This window comes from Didymella exigua (genome assembly GCF_010094145.1).
Source record: "Didymella exigua CBS 183.55 unplaced genomic scaffold M421scaffold_4, whole genome shotgun sequence".
Lineage (NCBI taxonomy): Eukaryota > Fungi > Ascomycota > Dothideomycetes > Pleosporales > Didymellaceae > Didymella > Didymella exigua.
In genome coordinates this window covers 434298-451707 of record NW_022984778.1, presented here as the reverse complement: position 1 = coordinate 451707, position 17410 = coordinate 434298, and the positions used below count along the sequence as shown (strand labels likewise).

The 17410-nt window shown below is 50.8% G+C and overlaps 7 protein-coding genes across 7 annotated transcripts; 3 read left to right on the top strand and 4 right to left on the bottom strand.

The window, feature by feature from the left end:
* The first annotated feature begins 1563 nt into the window (after window positions 1–1563).
* M421DRAFT_285723 (ferredoxin reductase-like protein) lies at window positions 1564–2845 on the top strand. Its single transcript, XM_033588970.1, has 2 exons — window positions 1564–1901; window positions 1953–2845. Exons 1-2 carry the CDS (start codon window positions 1655–1657, stop codon window positions 2567–2569), a joined length of 864 nt encoding a protein of 287 aa, XP_033452414.1. The 5' UTR covers window positions 1564–1654; the 3' UTR covers window positions 2570–2845.
* A 1-nt stretch (window position 2846) lies between these two features.
* Window positions 2847–3904, bottom strand: M421DRAFT_285717 (uncharacterized protein). The gene has a single exon (XM_033588969.1). The coding sequence runs from the start codon at window positions 3680–3682 to the stop codon at window positions 3041–3043; it is 642 nt and encodes a 213-aa protein (XP_033452413.1). The 5' UTR covers window positions 3683–3904; the 3' UTR covers window positions 2847–3040.
* Window positions 3905–5878: 1974 nt separating this feature from the next.
* Window positions 5879–8365, bottom strand: M421DRAFT_416891 (glutamine-hydrolyzing asparagine synthase). The gene is made up of 5 exons (XM_033591243.1): window positions 8120–8365; window positions 7576–8039; window positions 7444–7527; window positions 6313–7392; window positions 5879–6251 (listed from the first exon to the last, which is right to left on the bottom strand). Exons 1-5 carry the CDS (start codon window positions 8286–8288, stop codon window positions 6000–6002), a joined length of 2049 nt encoding a protein of 682 aa, XP_033452412.1. The 5' UTR covers window positions 8289–8365; the 3' UTR covers window positions 5879–5999.
* Window positions 8366–9415: 1050 nt separating this feature from the next.
* Window positions 9416–9907, bottom strand: M421DRAFT_416890 (uncharacterized protein). Its single transcript, XM_033591242.1, has 2 exons — window positions 9697–9907; window positions 9416–9644 (listed from the first exon to the last, which is right to left on the bottom strand). The coding sequence occupies exons 1-2, from the start codon at window positions 9710–9712 to the stop codon at window positions 9460–9462; spliced, it is 201 nt and encodes a 66-aa protein (XP_033452411.1). The 5' UTR covers window positions 9713–9907; the 3' UTR covers window positions 9416–9459.
* A 1900-nt stretch (window positions 9908–11807) lies between these two features.
* On the top strand, window positions 11808–13258 carry M421DRAFT_1825 (alcohol dehydrogenase; the record flags this gene model as incomplete). Its single annotated transcript, XM_033587904.1, has 7 exons — window positions 11808–11904; window positions 11952–12114; window positions 12162–12418; window positions 12471–12532; window positions 12580–13038; window positions 13088–13175; window positions 13230–13258. The coding sequence occupies 7 exons, from the start codon at window positions 11808–11810 to the stop codon at window positions 13256–13258; spliced, it is 1155 nt and encodes a 384-aa protein (XP_033452410.1).
* Window positions 13259–13825: 567 nt separating this feature from the next.
* On the top strand, window positions 13826–15414 carry M421DRAFT_54180 (3-oxoacid CoA-transferase; the record flags this gene model as incomplete). Its single annotated transcript, XM_033595192.1, has 3 exons — window positions 13826–14243; window positions 14294–15034; window positions 15086–15414. The coding sequence occupies 3 exons, from the start codon at window positions 13826–13828 to the stop codon at window positions 15412–15414; spliced, it is 1488 nt and encodes a 495-aa protein (XP_033452409.1).
* Window positions 15415–15629: 215 nt separating this feature from the next.
* Window positions 15630–17285, bottom strand: M421DRAFT_89513 (uncharacterized protein; the record flags this gene model as incomplete). Its single annotated transcript, XM_033597774.1, has 2 exons — window positions 15630–16319; window positions 16383–17285. 2 exons carry the CDS (start codon window positions 17283–17285, stop codon window positions 15630–15632), a joined length of 1593 nt encoding a protein of 530 aa, XP_033452408.1.
* Between the last annotated feature and the right edge of the window lie 125 nt (window positions 17286–17410).

The following is a 17410-nucleotide window of genomic DNA, read 5'->3' as shown; positions in this document are numbered from 1 at the left end:
GTCTAGGATGCTATGCTTAGCTTTAGTATTCTCTACAAGGCAGAACTAGCCTTATATACTCTCTAGATCCTTGCAGGGGGCTTGCTTGTAGTTATACTTGCAATTAAACCTTACTTAGAGCTTAGGGCAGTGCTTAATAAATATGTTAGGCTACTTTGTGCTAATATAGCCTAGATTACGCCCTTTGCGCAAAGAATTGGCTATATCAGCCACTGCAGCTAGCTAGGGGGAAATCCCCTTGCAGCTAGGTTAAGTATATGCTAAATAATTACCTCCTCCTTGTTCTTGTCTAAATTCCTTAATTTAGGCATATAATTAGCTTGTGTAGGTTGTCTAGCGTATTAATTGCGTAGTGTCCTATAAGGCGCGTTATAGAGGGCTGCAGCGCGTCACAGCGTGAGTGTTGCGTCTTGTTTAAGAGCTAAGAGGTCAAGCTGTATTCTTGCTTCCTTTAAGGGTCCTACAGTCCTACTTCGCGTTGTTGTTGTGGCATTGTGTTGTAGATAGAAATTGTGGTGGGGTCTTGGCAGAGTGGTTGACTCACCTGTCTGGTCGACTCACCCGTCAGGTATGTTATACATGTACGTTAGAGGAAGTAGGTATTGCAAACACTCTTATCAGCTATTTCTGCAGCAATTTTTATTATTATTTGCCTTGTAGGTGGTAGATAACGCTAAGTAAGCTCTTCTATATAAGTACAAAGCCCACGCTCCTGTTGTGGGTTAAGCTTTTATTGTTGCTGGTCTGCACAGGGGATAATAACGCCTCCGTCATTGCGCGACAACGTTGAACGCAATAACCCTGTCTGATTAGCAAGTGTTTAGTAGCACATCTTTTTGCCTGGTGCAGTTGCGCGTGCCATTTTAAGCGCATCAGAAACTGACATCATTTCGTAAAGTTGTGGTGTTGAGGGTTTGGGGGTGTTTTGGTAATCGCGTGCATTGACCCGACGCGTGCACTGACCCGGTGGACACGGCATGCCGCAAAGCCCGAAAGTCCGAGCCCAAAGTCGGCCGTGAGCCAGCGCGCCAGCAGCACCACACGACCAACAACTTCATTCGAACCACCGCGTCACCTTCGCGAGCAAACTTTGAAGTCAACGTCGTTTGGCCACGGGCTGACTATGACCCCTCTCAGCTACACCATACGGATTCGAAGCTGTTCAGCCCTACAGGAGTGCGGATCGTTTTGTGGGCTATGTCTAGCCAAGTCGGGCGGCCTGGTCTGTGTCAGGAAGGATGCTACAAAGTGTCTCAGCACCAACGCCTTCGGCATACTCCGCCAATTAGCGTGTAAGCTAGGGCCATAACATAAGAACACCTCAAATTCTGCCGGGGTATAGCCAGCGTTGTGCCGAGCGGACAGATTCTCCTGGATATCCGAATGATGCACCGACTGGCTGCACCAATTACCCTGGACCCCGGCGCCGATACTTGTGAAAATATCGTTAGGTCCACTAGACGGCGGAACATGTTGGAAACCTCCGACACTATATGACGAAGTCGGAGTATATGAATGGTCTCTGGCACCTGCCTGTTGTCTGCATCAAAATAATTACACCGCACTGGTACATGCCCTTGAGCACTTCATTGCCCAACCAAAGAACCAACAACTAGTCACCCCTGCACTGAGACATCATCCACCTTACTCCATCATGTCCGCTCTTTCGCTACGACTCGTCCGACCAACAGCAATCCTCGCCGGTGTTGCGATAGGTGGTACCAGCTACGCTTTCGTTCGCAGCGTCCACGCAGACACAGGAGCTCCAGCAAAAGTGTTCGGGCGAGTTCCAGCCTTTGTTTCGTTACCACTCGAAAGCAGCGAACAAGTGAACCACAACACAAAGCTTCTCCGATTCAAGCTGCCGCACGACAGCGACGTTAGTGGCCTCTCCTTGACATGTAAGTACCTCTGGAGAGCAACTCAAAGTTTAGGTGCTGACATCGTAACAGCCGCGGTGCTCACAGCTTCTTGGCCAAAAGGCAGCTGGACGCCTGTTGCACGACCTTACACCCCAGTGTCTCCCTCAGATGAACCCGGAAAGCTCGATCTCCTGGTCAAGCGCTATCCCGGCGGCAAACAAAGCACACACCTACACTCCCTGTCACCCGGCGATAGTCTCCTGTTCGTGGCCGCACTACGGAGCCATCAGTGGAAACCCAACTGCGTGCCGCATGTGACACTGATCGCTGGCGGTTCTGGTATCACGCCTATCTACCAGCTCGCAAGAGGCATCTTGAGCAACCCAGAGGATAAGACCAAGATCACACTAGTATACGCTGCAAATTCAGAAGAGGATATTGTGCTGAAGAAGGAATTCGACGGTTTTCAGAATGACTTTCCGGGGAGGTTCGAGGCTGTGTACGCTGTCAGTCAACCAGCCGAGGGATCGACATTCCGGAGGGGCCGCGTGTCCAAAGAGCTGTTGTCTGAGGTCACACAGTCGAAGGACGGGAAAGTATTCGTGTGTGGGCCGCCTGCCATGGAGACCGCGCTCAAGGGTGACAAGAAGACAAAGGGAATCCTGGAGGAGTTGGGATACAGGAACGACCAGATACACTCTTTTTAAGCCTCATGTGTAGACCAGCGATTGTACGAGTACTGTGGGATATTAGGTGTTCCAGCAAACTTACACATGACGGACGATTCACTATATTGCAAGTATGAGAGAATTGGTTCGCTGGACTTGAAGACCTGGTCGAAGAGTGACAGCAAGGAATATCTACCAACATCTACTCAAGGCACCGTCGATATTCCACCTCCATCTCCTAGGGAACAATGTAACAGCTGAATGCACTGTGCAGGTCTAGTATTTGCTAACTATGTCTCAACACTGTTCAACTGTTCCATGCTGTGGAACAACACAAAGATATGGCTTGCGCAACGCAAGATTTCCCCAGCTCATACCTGCGAGTTGGCAAAAGTACCCTGCTCGATGCATCAAGTCAACCCCGTTCTAAAGATAAACGCTCTAAGGCTGATTCCTTCAGATGGTCTGCGAACAGATAAACGTCCATCTTCTAGCAAATCAGGCGAAACATCATCCAGCACCGACTCGTTCAGCAAAATCTTTGACAAGTCTCCACCTGAAGCAGACAAGTAACGACAGGCCTTTCACCAATCGTGGCACGTTGCTCGTCGTCGAGACGACTCTCCTCAACCCTTTATTGCAACCGTAGAACCCCTCGACGCGGCGCCCGAAGAACGCGAACAGAGCATCTTGTGCCAGAAAGTCTTGATGCTCGCAGCCCAACTCTTCCCGGAAGCCGCGTGCTCTGAGGACTTTCAAGTCGAGCATGTAGGCGCAGGTTCCTTCCACGATGTCGTCGGCCTCACAGTCCCAATGCTCAAGCTCATCGCTTTTCACTCGGCGAGTGGTCAAGATGAAGGCCACTTCATCGAATAAGAAGAAAAGTACGTCGTCCGCATTCCTCGCATCAGCAGTGCTGGTGACAAGGATGTAGATATGCGGCGTAATATCGCGGTTCTTGGTGGCTTGGAAGGAAAGCTCGGTATTCCTATCCCGGGGATTGACGGATTTGATCTTGGGAAGACGAACGTCCTCAATGCGCCGTACACTATCGAGACGCGTTTTCGGGGCCGCTCGCTGCAGGAATTGGTCAACAGCGATTGTACATGAAGCGCACAATATCTCTTCGTTCAAGCAGGTTGTAAAGCTCATTGAGAGCCTGGCGGAAGTTACAGCACCTTACGCGGGTAACATTACCGAAGAGTATGGGTACGGTATTGATAGACGACTTTGCTCAAGCCGGATACCGATGAAACATTTCGAGTTCCCGTTCGATGCGAGCTTTCTCACTGAGGGTACGTACTGATCGGACACCACTGACTTTTATGCTCACGCTGGTGGATCTCTGGGTAAAGTTTGACACCGAGCACTGGCCAGACGAAAAGACGTTCACCGTCTGGAGCCAGCTAAAAGGTCTTTTTCGCTCACTTGAGCGGCGTGGCTTTCCGGGTGACACTTTCCATCTTGTGCATAGCGACCTGGCCTAACGGAACATCATCGCCGAGGTTTTAAATAATTCCTCGATCGGGATCACAGGCGTAGTAGATTGGGACTTTGCATGCTTTGCGCCAAAGTTTTGCGCGTACCGACCGCCGATGAATATGTGGAGCGGGGCCGAGGATATTGCTGTCAAGGAATGTACGCAAGAGCTCATCGATATCTTCAAGGCCACTGCTTCGGAAGAGTACGTCCGATATGCGCTTTCTAAGGAGGCGACACTTGGAAGAAAGCTTTGGTTAACTCTTCTCGAAAGATTGGTAGAGGATGGTCGGCGGAATTGGGCATTGAAAATCGTTTGGGAGTGGAAACGCCTTCACCCGGAGGAGAGGATATGTGAGTAACTGTGAAACTCGTTGCCCTTGAACTCTGCGTTGTGATTTTCGATTACCACTACAGCTTACATACAATAAAAGCATAGTCTTACTGTATTGCCCCCTCGGTAAGGTCAAAAATTACCTGGAGGCCTGACGCGCTGATCTTCTAGCTCGAAAATAATGTCCGGCCTCCCTATGAGAGCGAGACGGGTGCCAGTTTAGTGCTTGTCCCACCATTTGATTTACTCCGAGCGCCAGATTCGAGGGCGGATCACTTTGATCGCCCTGAAGACCTCCTTGGGTATGTCAAAGATACGATTGGCGGCCATGTTGATAACAACTACACTCGCTTGTCGAAACCAGGCCTAGTGCAGAGAGTCGAAACATCCCCGGCTAAGATGCTGAAGCTGAGTGTCATCGAGGAGATGGGACAGAGCGCGGCTTCTGCGTAGACCTGCTGGCAGACGAGCACAATAGCCAGCGTGTGGACAATTCGAGGTCGCACAATGACTTGGGCTTACGTCTTGTAAGAGTAAGCGCAGCGTAATCCCGCGAAGATCAATCGGTAGATAAGGTTTCTGAACTCTGGAGATAGACGCAGTAGTGGAGAGACCGTCGCATTTTGCTGAGTGCTTTGGCCACAAGGATTAGAAATGAAATCGCAATTAGTACGTGTTCTCACCTAATCTCTTGCATCTTGCGCATTAAACGCCTTCTGGAGTCCAGGTTCGGTTCTGGAATGCTCGCGGGAAAACTAGCGCTAAAGGTTGCAGATGAAGGCGACTGATGAAGGTGCCCCCCAGCGGACTGAGCGCGTTTGCTCTTACGTTACTGGTATATGGAGTCTTGAGCCTCACAGATGATGGGAAACACTGATAGCCTTCAGTGGGGACGATTCTCTACTCACTTGATCGGAGCCGAAGTGATACTTACGTAATTGAATACCTCTACACTCTGAGTTACTCCAATGTATCTTGGTCGAGTCAATGTGACCATTTAGCACCCACTGTACTTTTTACGGTAACGTACAGCAGGTGACCTAGGTTTACTTTGCAGCTTCGTGTGCGACACCAAACACGCCTGCCTAAATCGCCCTTCTCTCGTCCTTGACCGGGAATGGTCTGACAGACTCATTTGCTTGGCTGATTGTGTCTCTAACCCCAGACTACATTAGTCGCTTCGCAGTCTCGAAGCACCGAAATGCATGCACAGTGCTGACACCATTATTCATCAGCCATGACATCTTGAGATCTTGCAAGAATAACTCCCATTCCTTCTTTATCAACCGAGGTTTTATATATTAGTACCAGCCACGTCGTGCAGGAATGGTTGAAACTGTCATGTCTCTACTGCAGATACTTCGGAGCCCATCAGCGCTTGCCGATCTATGTGTTCATCGTGTCTGACGCTGGAGGCAGTCGGTGCGTATGGCGGAAGATATTGGAGACGGTCATTGATTGTACGTCATTGAACGAAAAGCAATTGTTCTTGCCGTAGGCGCAGTGACAAAGGAGAGCCAATAATTGAGCATACTGTGGAAGGAAGACGTTCATTCAAAGCCGAACGAGGTCAGGACCGAAAAGCATTTATTCAGGGTGTAAGACGTAGAAGGTCACAAAGCTGACAAGCCCCAGTACCAAAGGCATTCAAGGGTTTCAAGATATGCCAACAGACTCTGGATCCGCCGTCTCGATCCCAAAACGTTCCCCAATGACAACCCACTGTGCCACAGTGAATGCAAATCGCATTGCATTGGCGTCCTTTTGCCCGAAGGCTTTGTCAACAAGCACCTGGACCTTGCTCCATGCAAGAAAGCCGAGCTTTTCGACTCTATCTTTCGTCAACAATACAGCGAGCAGCTTCTGTAGCGGACCGTTCTCTGGGTAGGTAGTCGGCGCAGAATATGGCTGTGTCTGATCAGCATCTTTTACACACTTTGAGCTGATAGGTACAGCTACTACCACTTACGTGTTTCTTCCTCTTATACAACTCTTCTGTGATGAAGGGCTTACTTGCTTCTCGTAAGATCCACTTCTCCACGAACCTCTTCTCTTCTGCATCCCACCTGATCTTGACACTCGGGGGGAGCGCGTTGACGTACTCGGTCAAGTGATGGTCTAGGAAAGGCGTCCGAGCCTCGATTGAGTGCGCCATTTCTGTTCTGTCTCCCAGACACGACAGAAAGATGTTGGAAAGATGGCCTTTCTGCCACACGTAAAGCGCCGTGTGGAGCGGATGCCACTCATCGTTCATCACATCTCTGACACGTCCATCGACAGAGTTAGCGATGGTCAGCTGTGGATCGCACGCGCCATAATTGCTTGTCCAGTCTGCAAAGAGCGAGTTGGCGGAGAAGGCCGTCATGGACGACACGGTCGTGATGTCGTTAAGCATGCGTCGTGGAAGAGATGGGCCACGATTCGTACCATCTGCGCCAATCGATTCGTAGTAAGCACTCGCCTCTTCGTCGGTCTGTACGCATCGTGCTTTCCGCACATCCTCAGGGAGTGGATTTGATGGGTATGCCAAGTCAGCTTCGCGGAGGTAGTCAGGCAGGTACATCGGGTATCCACCGAATTGCTCGTCTGCACCTTCTCCGGTCAACACAACCTTGAAACCAAGCTCTTGCGGCACCTCAGAGAGTGCATACTTCCCGACGTAGTTGAGATCGGGGTTGTGATGCTCGCAGTGCCAAGTAGCGTCTTCAAAGCGAGCCGCAAGCTCCGCCTCATTCATGTGCTTCTTGTAGTACTTGACGCCGAGGTGGTCAGCTGTACGATTTGCGATGGCAGATTCATCGAAGCCACTGTCTTCATCGAATGCTATGCTGAAGCAGCTGACACGCTCAGTCTCCTTGTCGTTACCCATTCGCTCGCCTTGCTCTTTGACCAGATGGGTGACCATGCCAGCGATGACCGATGAATCTATGCCACCACTCAAGTAGACCCCAACTGGGACGTCGGCACGAAGGCGCATACGGATCGCTTCTAGCATCTGTTCTCTGACGCCTTCGATCATCTCCTGATCGGATCGCAGCTCTGTGAGGGTCTTGACGTTGTGTCAGTTCAGCAGACTAGATGTAGAATACGCGGCTCGTACCTTTAATGGATATTCAATATCCCAGTATGGTCGTGACTCGACATTGTCGAAAGATTGACACGTGAAGTAATGGCCTGGGCGGACCTGGAAGAATTAGTGTCACCGTCCGTCCGCGCATTGCAATTCTTTTACTTTTCTAACACCCTTGAAGATGGTGCGAGCATCGTGATTCCATCCTGCCTCTTTCAAGCTTGCAACATCCCACTTTGGCTTCCAACCCAGCGGCAAGAAGGCCTTGGCCTCGGCAGCAACCAACAGCTTATCGTTCACAAAAGTGTAGAACAGCGGCTTGATTCCATAGCGGTCTCTTGCCGCGATGAAGAGTTGAGTGCGTGCATCATAGATGCATAAGGCAAATTCTCCGCGTAGTTTGCTCAGGAAAGATAAGCCGTAGTACTTGTACAGCGCAATCACGATTTCACAATCACTGCGACTCTTGAATTTGTAGTCTGTCTTCTCGACCAATGATGCACGGATGGCCTCGTGGTCGTAGAGCTCTCCATTGACGACTGCATGGATGTTGTCATCCTCATCATGGAAAGGTTGCGCGCCATCAGGCGAAAGATCATTAATGGCTAGCCTGACGTGCCCGAAAGCTGCGTTGAGCGTCAGCATATGCTTTCCAAGTGCAATTGACGGTACTGCATAATTCTGGAAGGTTGCAAGGACAGAGTACCAACTTTGTTGTCAGGGCTGATCCATTGACCTCTCGAATCAGGGCCTCGATGCTTGATCAGCTCAAGGCTGTCATCCAGCTGCGTCGTCAAAGTCTTCGTGTCATCAAGGCAATCGGCGGCGTGCCCCTGGGCGCGATCAAGGCTGACAATGCAGCTGATGCCACACATAATGGGCAGCAATTGAGTGGAATAGATGGGAACCCTGCAGGAACCGCATCGCGGTGCGCTGCTGCATGATATCAGCCCCTCGCAGCCTTTGTCGCGTCACCAATGCAACTTCGCGTGACGTATGAATTAGATAAGGAAATGCACTAGTGTTGTTTCGTCTTAGCTGTCAAGCTTAGCGGCAGATGGGTCTTGCCGTCGCGGCGATCTTTATTCACTACCATCAACGCCTAGCCTGGAACCTGAAGGATGCACTAAGACTTATATTGGCCACTGACCTCGATGATAACTTTATCGGAGGTTATACAGGACGATGAGTCGCAACCGACCTCTGCACATATGCTTATGTTCCTCTCTAGCCGTCCATGTTCCACTAATGAACATCAACTTGAAGATTGGGAATCTCAGATACCGCTCTGATCTTATCGACGATAGCATGTACCCGATTGAGTTCTTGGTATAGGGCACGTAAGGCCAAGAATCCTACATGTATCCTCTCTAGCGGTGTATAGCTAGGCGTGCATCTCTGGCACTTTGCTGATCAGCCAGTACCGCACTACAGTGTCGCTCACCATTTGAAAATACACCAGAAAGGATGGCGTCCAGCATTCCGTCGCCTAGCGAGACAACTTGCTACTTCGTTAGTATCACCTTTGCATCGATCTTGAAGTTTGCGGGCAGGTCAATCGTAGAGTGTTGAGGGAGCGTTGCGGAAGTCAAGGCTGTGAGAGTTGGATGAGTGCGGTAATTTCAGTGCCAATAAAGGTATTTGGATATCACTGAGGCCAAATTTTACCAGCACGCCTACCCTCTCTTTTTCTGAGGACGAAAGCTAGCATACCTCAATGCAAAAGAGGGAGCATACACGAACGAAGAAGTGACACAACATATAATATATTGATGATAATAAGATTGAGATGTGATTCCATCTTGCTCTATGCTGCGAGATATATGCTGCAAAATTTGAACCTAAAGTAATCTAGATGCGAAATTCGTCGTGTCAGTGCAGCAAGCAAACGCCTGTAAATGCCCAGTCCAACTTTCCGTCCGCAGTCAAGCTCGTAGCCCTGACAGTCTCATTGGAATGATTCACCATCCGTCAGCGACATGAAAGGTTCTTCCTCGGGCGATTTTTTTTTACACATGCCCGGCGATAGTTTGATTGAAAATGCGTTCAAGCGAACTCGAAGCGCTCAGTGCAGTGCGACATCTCACGAAAGCAGTGAGGGCACAGGTTGAGACCCTGACCAGTGAGAGCTGTAGTAGCTCCGTGGAGAGTCTCGGGTGTAGACTGAGTGGGGACAGTCGAGGCAGGGGTGGGTGCTGATGAGGGGCCCGCAGGAGTAGAAGAGACGGAGTCTGAAATGATCGTTAGAATAAACCTGGGAGAGATGGAAAAGGTGAAGCTTACCCTTGAACGAAGGCATAGTGCAATATGTAGTGGTTGAAGTGTCTTTTGGAGGTCTGTAGCTTGAAGGTGTAATGCTCTTGCTCGAATCTTGGACGGTGTAGAATGATCAAATGCAAGATGCGCAAATGTACTCCTTATACAGGCAGACTCTCGCCTCCCTCGCCCTCTATGATACAATCAAAGTGTCACACTTGGCGACAAATCTTCGCGAAGATTTCATCCCGGCTTGTCCCTAGCTCTGATCGAAAGACATGACGATGATGTTGGAAGGTCGGTGGCGCTGTTGCTTCAGACGCTAAGTGGAGTGATGTTAACGTGTAAGCCCCACTCTTAGCCGTAAGCGCTCAAGGATTTTCAGGGCCGAAACTTCCATAACAAAACCATCATCGCTAGGAAGCCGCCGATGCTCTCGACTTTCGACCTTATTAAGATCAAGCCAAGATCTAGGTTCGACAGAATAGCTGGCCTTCCCAACACATTCGGCACCAAGCAACCGGATGCGGCGAATGTAGGCATTTTCAGTCTCATGTCTTGCATTGGAGGCTGAAATGTTGCCGGTCGTACACTAACGAACAGCCTTGCACGAAGTGCGCCAGCCTTGACGAGTTTCATCTGCGATGACTCGTTGGCTTCGAATCGCCCACGTGTGCTTGGTTTGACTGCGTATTATCCGGTTCGTCGGATTTCGAAACCTAGGCCAACAAGCTTTTTCTGCATCCGGCGCAAGCTCTGCACTTTTCCGGTGGCATATTTACATGTTCCGGAATGGGCGCGCGTTGAGCGGTGAGCGACCCGACGTCAACAAGCCATGTCCCGACCTTCGCTTTGCGTTCCCTTCTGACGCATGGATTGTAGACTACGTCTTCCACTTTGAAGTAGCCATCGAGTGCGTCTTTTCTTGCGTAGAAGCCATCCTTCACTCCCAAACAACAGTGCAATGGAAGCTAATCTCGCATGCAGCAGAAGTAGCCTTAACAATTTTCTTGCGCATGTCAATTTCATCAGCGACCACAGCAGACAAGTGATCCTCTTCTGAACCCCAGGACGGCACTCGCAATTGCTAATGTATCTCGACTTTCTTGACGTCGTTGAATTGTGAGAAAAAATCCAGCCACACCCTCGACAGAATGATGCCGGCTGGCATGTACGTGCATAGTTGTAGGGTACGAGCATGATACAGCTGTGGATTCAAAAAATCAGTCCACGCGCGAGGAAACGCACGATATTCACACAAGACCGTACTCGGGCCACAAGGCAGATGCTTTGTCTCAGCATGGATCTGTCGGCAGGTGTACGGTAAGCCAAGCTCATTCGACGAGGAGTTCTTGAGAGGCCACGAGCGTCATTCTAATATCTGGTACGGGTCAGTGTCGGCAGACCAGATGTCTGTTTCAGCGCCGTTTTTTTGTTTGGAATTCGGTCTGATTGCAAAGACCCATCCTTGTAAAACGTATCCGTAGAACCAGTTCCGAAGTTCTGCTGGCAGGGACAGGAGAGACAAAGCCCATGGGATCCTGCAGCGTCCTTTGCGATGGAGTCAGCACTGTCCACTCGAGATCGCACAATAAAGCAAACCTACGTGCTCGAACCCTGTCGCAGACGGCGATGCCGTTTCGTTGCTTGTGCGTCCTCAAGAGTAATACTGGGATTGGGAGAACCGGTCATTGTCGCATTGTCCTGCTGCCTCTGCGGTATTGCTGCGAGCTTGTGGCATGATTGATGGGCGATACGAGAGTCTTTATAGATATAAGCTATTGCTCACTACCTTGGTCCACTCTGCACCCTTGCGGCCGTTTGCGTCAGTAGTCGCCATCGTTGACACAGTATTATGAGCGTCCAGAAAGACGGTAAGAAACCAGAGCGTAGTTATAGTCTTCTGGATGATCCGTCGCACGGTGATATTCGTGTGAACAAGATATCTGAAGTATCTTGATGAGGTCGAAGGATGTGGTCAGGTGCAAGTGCAGGTGGGGCAACCCGCGTCTCCACGGTGCCCCGCGTGCCTGCTGTGCTTGCATCGTCATTGCCGGCCAACACCAGAACATCCCGCTTGACTGCAACTGCATGTTCCCTGAAGCCCAGAACCAATTATCTAGGCTTAAGTTGGCAAGATGGCGCTGCCGAGCGATGCACAAGGTTCCATTTGCGATAGCTCAGCTGCAGGCATCTACCGGGCATCACCAGCCAAATTGATGCTGTACGGAAATGGTCAGTCTCGCCGATTTGTAATTGGCACTTTTAATCATTTATCTCAGGTACAACCAGCCAACTGAAAGAGGTGATATTGCAGCTGGGTGGTACAAAAGCATTCGTCGTTACAGGTCAGTCACTCTACGAGAAGACCCCCGTTATCAAGAATGTGGAAAAGCATCTGGACCAGATGCATGGGGGCACGTTTTACAGAATTGGGCAACATGCGTAGGTCTGATCAGACGAAAGTGAGGTTTCGAACTGATCAGGTGCAGACCAATTCAGCTCATCAGGGACGCGACTGCAATAATGTCGAAGTCAGGCTGCGACATACTCGTTTCTGTAGGAGGAGGCTCTCCAATCGATTCAGCCAAAGCCATCGCCCACAACATCCACAAAGAGACCGGGCGATGGGTCTCGAGCATTGCAATTCCCACGACTCTCTCAGTAGCAGAGACTACACAAAATGCAGGCTTCACCACTGATGAGGGGCATAAGATATCCGTGAGCGATCCTGAACAGGTACCCACAGGTAGGCTATTATATTCACCTGTAGGAGACAGATGCTGATATCCGCCATCTAGCCGTCATTTACGACGGCGAGAATGCCATCTACACACCAATGAGCTTATGGTTGAGTACTGGAGTAGGTCATTAAAGATACTCAATTGAGCTGTGCTCATTGCATTACAGATGCGAGCACTCGACCATGCTGTGGAACTGATGTACCACCCTCTCGCACCTGAGATACCAACCAAGCGACTGTGCCTTGAAGCGATCAAGGATCTGTTCACCTACCTCCCGCAATCAAAAGTGAGCCCTGACAACGCCGAGATCCGCTCGAAGCTGTTTCTTGCGTGCTACGCCTCTCTCTTTCCCTTCCTGTTCAACGGTGGTGTCGGGCTGAGCCATAGTATCGGACATGCCATTGGCGCCTCTTACGCCATTCCTCACGGCATTACAAGCTGTCTAAGTCTAGCTCCAGTCGTGCGTCTGAAAGCGAGCAATGCCGACGAAGCGGAGCAAATTGCGCGGATTGTTCCTTACATCGGCAAAGAAAGTGCTGGCGACAACGTCAAAGATGCACGGGTCGTTGCGGACGCAATTGCTACACTGGTGGAAGAGCTCGGTCTGAAGACTACACTGACAGCCGTACGTCGTAAATATGCTGCACACCGTGAGGGAAGTTGACATGATGCAGTACAATGTGCCTGCCGGCGAGGAGGAGGAAGACGCCATTGCATCTCGTGCACTGCACGGCGATAAGGAGCACAAGGACTTTGTGAACTGTAAGCGACCCCGTTGACCTCCACTATAATTGATCACTGATCATTGAAACCCAGTGAAACATATCCTTCGAAGTCTTTACTAAGTGCTCTGAGTCACTCCAGGATTGGATAACACGCGACACGCATACCTGTGGCACACGCGAAGAACATCACGAAATCACATGGCCAACAATTGAACTACTGTAACGTGGAAAATATGTCCTTATCCGCATGTCTTGTCTTCTTCCGACTCACTCCGCAGCCAATCATGACACGGTACTGGAACATTTCCGAGGATGGCGCGGCTAAGCACTTATCCACCCGAACTATCGACCTTTTTCCGACTGCGAGAGCTCTACCGGCGTCGGCACGGCAAGTGTATCGGAGGTCCCAATACAGTTAGGATCACGATGAAACTCTCCGCTCGTGAGATAGAATCGCCCATATTGTCGCGCTGCATCCCAAGAAACGTCAATCACAATTTGTTCTAGAGATTGAGTTTCGGCTCCCGCATTCGCATACCTAACATAATTGGACTTTGAATGGACTGTCGAGTTACTAACACAACCACTCCGCGCCCGTAACATTCGGCTTTCGCTGAACAGTATACCAAGAACTTTCTCACAATGCAACGCACATTTCACTTTGCAGGCCGCCGGAATGGCAAGGTCATGCGCTTCTTCTCCATTACAACAGCACGACCTGCGATCAACAAGATCTTCCCATCCGCACAAGAAGCCATCAAGGATATGAAGTCCGAGTCTACATTGCTGGTCGGCGGTTTCGGTTTCTCTGGCGTACCAAACACATTGATCAACGAGCTACGCGATCGATCAGACGTCCAGAACCTGAGAGTCGTCAGCAACAACGCCGGTATGCCCGGTGTTGGTCTCGGTCAGCTCTTGAAAACAAGGCAGATTGGCACTATGGTCGCAAGTTACATTGGTGACAACAAGGTCTTCGAGCAGATGTACCTGAAGGGTGAGCTCAGCCTCGAGCTGACACCTCAGGGTACCATTGCTGAAAAATGCGCTGCTGGTGCTGCTGGTGTTCCAGCTTTCTACACACCGGCAGCGTATGGCACAATTGGTACGCGTACTCAAAGACTTGGTTGGCTCATAAATACTTATAAGATGCAGTCCAAACCGGTGAGCTTCCTGTCCGCTACAACGCCGACGGTACCATCGCGAAGATGGCTCCTCCCAAAGAAACCCGCGAATTCAACGGCAAGCCTTACATCCTCGAAGAAGCCATCTTCGGTGACTACGCCTTCGTCAAGGTCGCCAAAGCCGATCGCCTCGGGAACTGCCAGTTCCGCAAGGCACAAAACAACTTCAACGAAGCCATGGGCAAGAACGCAAAGATCACCATTGTTGAGGCAGATGAGATCGTCGAGGACGGACAGATCGCCCCTGAGGATATTCACCTCCAGGGTATCTACGTCAAGAGGGTCATCAAGAGCACCGAGGGCAAGCAGATCGAGCGCACAGTCTTCTACAAGAGCCCCGAGGAGCAGAAGAAGGCTATCTCTGAGGGCAGCTCTGAGGCCAGCCAGAAGCGAGAGCGCATCATCAAGCGCGCTGCGCAGGAGTTGAAGGATGGCATGTACGTCAACCTTGGTATTGGTATGCCGCTTGCTGCACCTGCTTTCCTCCCCAAGGGCACTGAGATCATCCTCGAGTCCGAGAATGGTATCTTGGGTATGGGCCGCTACCCCAAGCCCGGTGAGGAGGATCCGGATCTGATCAATGCTGGCAAGGAGACTGTTACGCTGAACAGCGGTGCATCGGTCTTCGGTAGCCACGAGAGTTTTGGTATGATCAGGTCTGGGAGGATCGATGTAGCTATGTTGGGTGCTATGCAGGTCAACCAGTTCGGGGGTAAGTTCTCCACTCTTTCACACTGGAAGCTTCGTGACTAAGACGTGATAGATCTCGCAAACTTCATGCTCCCCGGTAAAGTCAAAGGCATCGGCGGCGCCATGGACCTCGTGGCGAACCCTACACAAACCAAGGTCATCGTCACAATGGAGCACGTTGACAAGAAGGGAAACCCAAAGATTCTCAACCAGTGCACATTCCCTCTTACAGGGCCCAAGTGCGTGTCAACTATCATTACAGATCTTGCTGTCTTCGATGTCGACCATGTTGAGGGTTTGACATTGCGGGAGCATGCCAGGGGCGTCACAGTTGATGAGATCAAGGCAAAGACTGAGGCGCCGTTCAAGGTTGCTGAGGACCTCAAGGAGATGAACATCTAGTTTGGAGAGAAAAAGCGAAGCATTTTGTGTCATGGATAGCATTGGCGTTCCGGCTTCATGTAGATCTAGAGTTTCTTCGGCATCCTGCTGCACGAAATAGCGTTACATTGTTCTCGTTTCTCCCCATCTACTTTTGTACATCTTTACATGCTCCTTGGGCCGAGATCGTTCAGTACAAGAGTTGAGCTATCACCCAGCTGAATACCTCCCCCGTCCTAGAGGTAAGTGTCTCTCAGCTTGTCGATGAGCAGTCCAACAGCGATGCCGGTGTACTTGACGACCGGCGCAGCAGTGGCCCAGAACATGGTAGCTGGAACCATGCTGATAACGTTGATGAATGCAGGATGTTGGGGATACAGAATGATCTGCTTCTGATCTTCGCTTATTGCTGGCTTTGTAACAATGTCGTCCTTGTCACTTGTCAGCTCCACAACCGCAGTGACCTGGACATAGTCTTCTTCTTGCTGAGCAGGGGCGCCTGCTGCTTTAACGACGTCACTGGACCCTACCATAGCCTCCAAGTCCGCTAGAGCAGATGTGACCGTCGACAAGCTTGTATCTTCCATCACAGGCTGCGCCTCGACCCATTCTGGGATGTCCACTCTAACCTCCACATTAGTGACATCTCCGGCGACCTCAATGATCTCTTTGAGCAAAGCAGTGTTGCGGCGCTTCTTTGATGGAGAGTTCTCGGCGCCCTTGTGTTGCTTGAAGTAGCTCAGCGTTTTGGTGAAGGGTGTCTCGGGGACAGTCTGGTTCGTCGCGATCTGCATATGGGCTGGCTCTGGCTTTTCGACGGAAGGCGTCGGCGTGCTTGGGACTAGGACGGCTGTTTCGGCTGTTCTTGTTTGTGGGATAGCAGGAGATACCTGCTCTTCGGGCTTTATTGCATGGATTCGTGAAATCTATTTCGGTATTAGTTTGACCAAGAGTTTGGGTAAATATTTGCTAGAGTCAATCTTACTCACCTTCCTGCGTGGAGCTCCAGAGATACCGAGACTGAATCGCTGCTGCGTCCGCTCATTGTCTGCATCGAATCCATCGAGCTCAGACTCATATGGATTTTCTGCCTTGTCTTCAGACGCAAGTGAGCTTGTATTGAAGACAGAAGACTCATCCTTACCCTCTGTCTGCTCTTGCTCCACAAGCTCCTGTTCGAGTACCTTCCCCATAGAGAGGCGCATACGGTTGAGCTGCTGAACATCATCAGGTACTGCTTGACGGCCTGAGTCGCTGTGACCAATATCTAATGAGCGTAGTGGTGGTGGTGGTGCATGATTGTCGGGAATAGTCGTGACGTCTTCAATGGTGTCGCCACCAAGAGCATCAAGGGCATCAAGTCGTGTGGTGCGTTCATGCTCTGGACGCTTCACCTTTGCGCGCTTCGTCGATGAGCGGCGGCCGCTACTGTACCTCATCTTCTCCTTCTCATCATGCGTCGAAATGCTTTCTTGCAAGCGGCGGTCAGATTTGGACGCAGATGGTGAGACAGGCTCGCCAAGTGAGATGATGGCCTTCTTAACTATGACATCCTCAATGCCTTCGCTGAGCTCCATGCTGTCGTCATCGTCCTCATAGCCGGTGTCGGTAGCTTCGCCGCCAACAGAATGATAGTCCTCTTCCTCATCAGCTGCGTTTGTAATGCCATGATGGCCGTTAAGGAATAGCTGGTCGTTTTGCTCGACCGGGCTTGGAGTCGCCGGGGGCGAGGCGACGTCGCGCAGGATCTTCTCAAGAGTGCGACAATCAGCAGGCGAGAGCGAAGGACGATCAGAGCCTTGGCGCGGTGGTGAAGCGGGGAGGTTGTCATTGCCGTGTGACTGGAGGCTGCTCTCAAGAGAGAGAGCGCGGAGTGGAGGTGAAGAAGACATGTTGGTTTGACCGTCGGCAAGCACGTTGGAAGTGCGGTCATTGAGTGGTGTGGTGTACAAAGGGTCTGGTGGTTGGTTGAGTCTGGCCATGTTGGTTGAGTGGGAGTGATTAAAAGGTGCAGGTG

Bases quoted from the DNA above. Each gene is read 5' to 3' on its own strand.
- M421DRAFT_285717 (XM_033588969.1), bottom strand. From the start codon at position 3,682: ATGAGCTTTACAACCTGCTTGAACGAAGAGATATTGTGCGCTTCATGT.
- M421DRAFT_416891 (XM_033591243.1), bottom strand. From the start codon at position 8,288: ATGTGTGGCATCAGCTGCATTGTCAGCCTTGATCGCGCCCAGGGGCAC. The intron at 7,393-7,443 runs GTACGAGCCGCG...CACAACGTCAAG, and splicing joins ATATTGAATATCCATTAAAG to ACCCTCACAGAGCTGCGATC. The intron at 6,252-6,312 runs GTAAGTGGTAGT...GATCAGACACAG, and splicing joins TGTATAAGAGGAAGAAACAC to CCATATTCTGCGCCGACTAC.
- M421DRAFT_285723 (XM_033588970.1), top strand. From the start codon at position 1,655: ATGTCCGCTCTTTCGCTACGACTCGTCCGACCAACAGCAATCCTCGCC. The intron at 1,902-1,952 runs GTAAGTACCTCT...ACATCGTAACAG, and splicing joins TAGTGGCCTCTCCTTGACAT to CCGCGGTGCTCACAGCTTCT.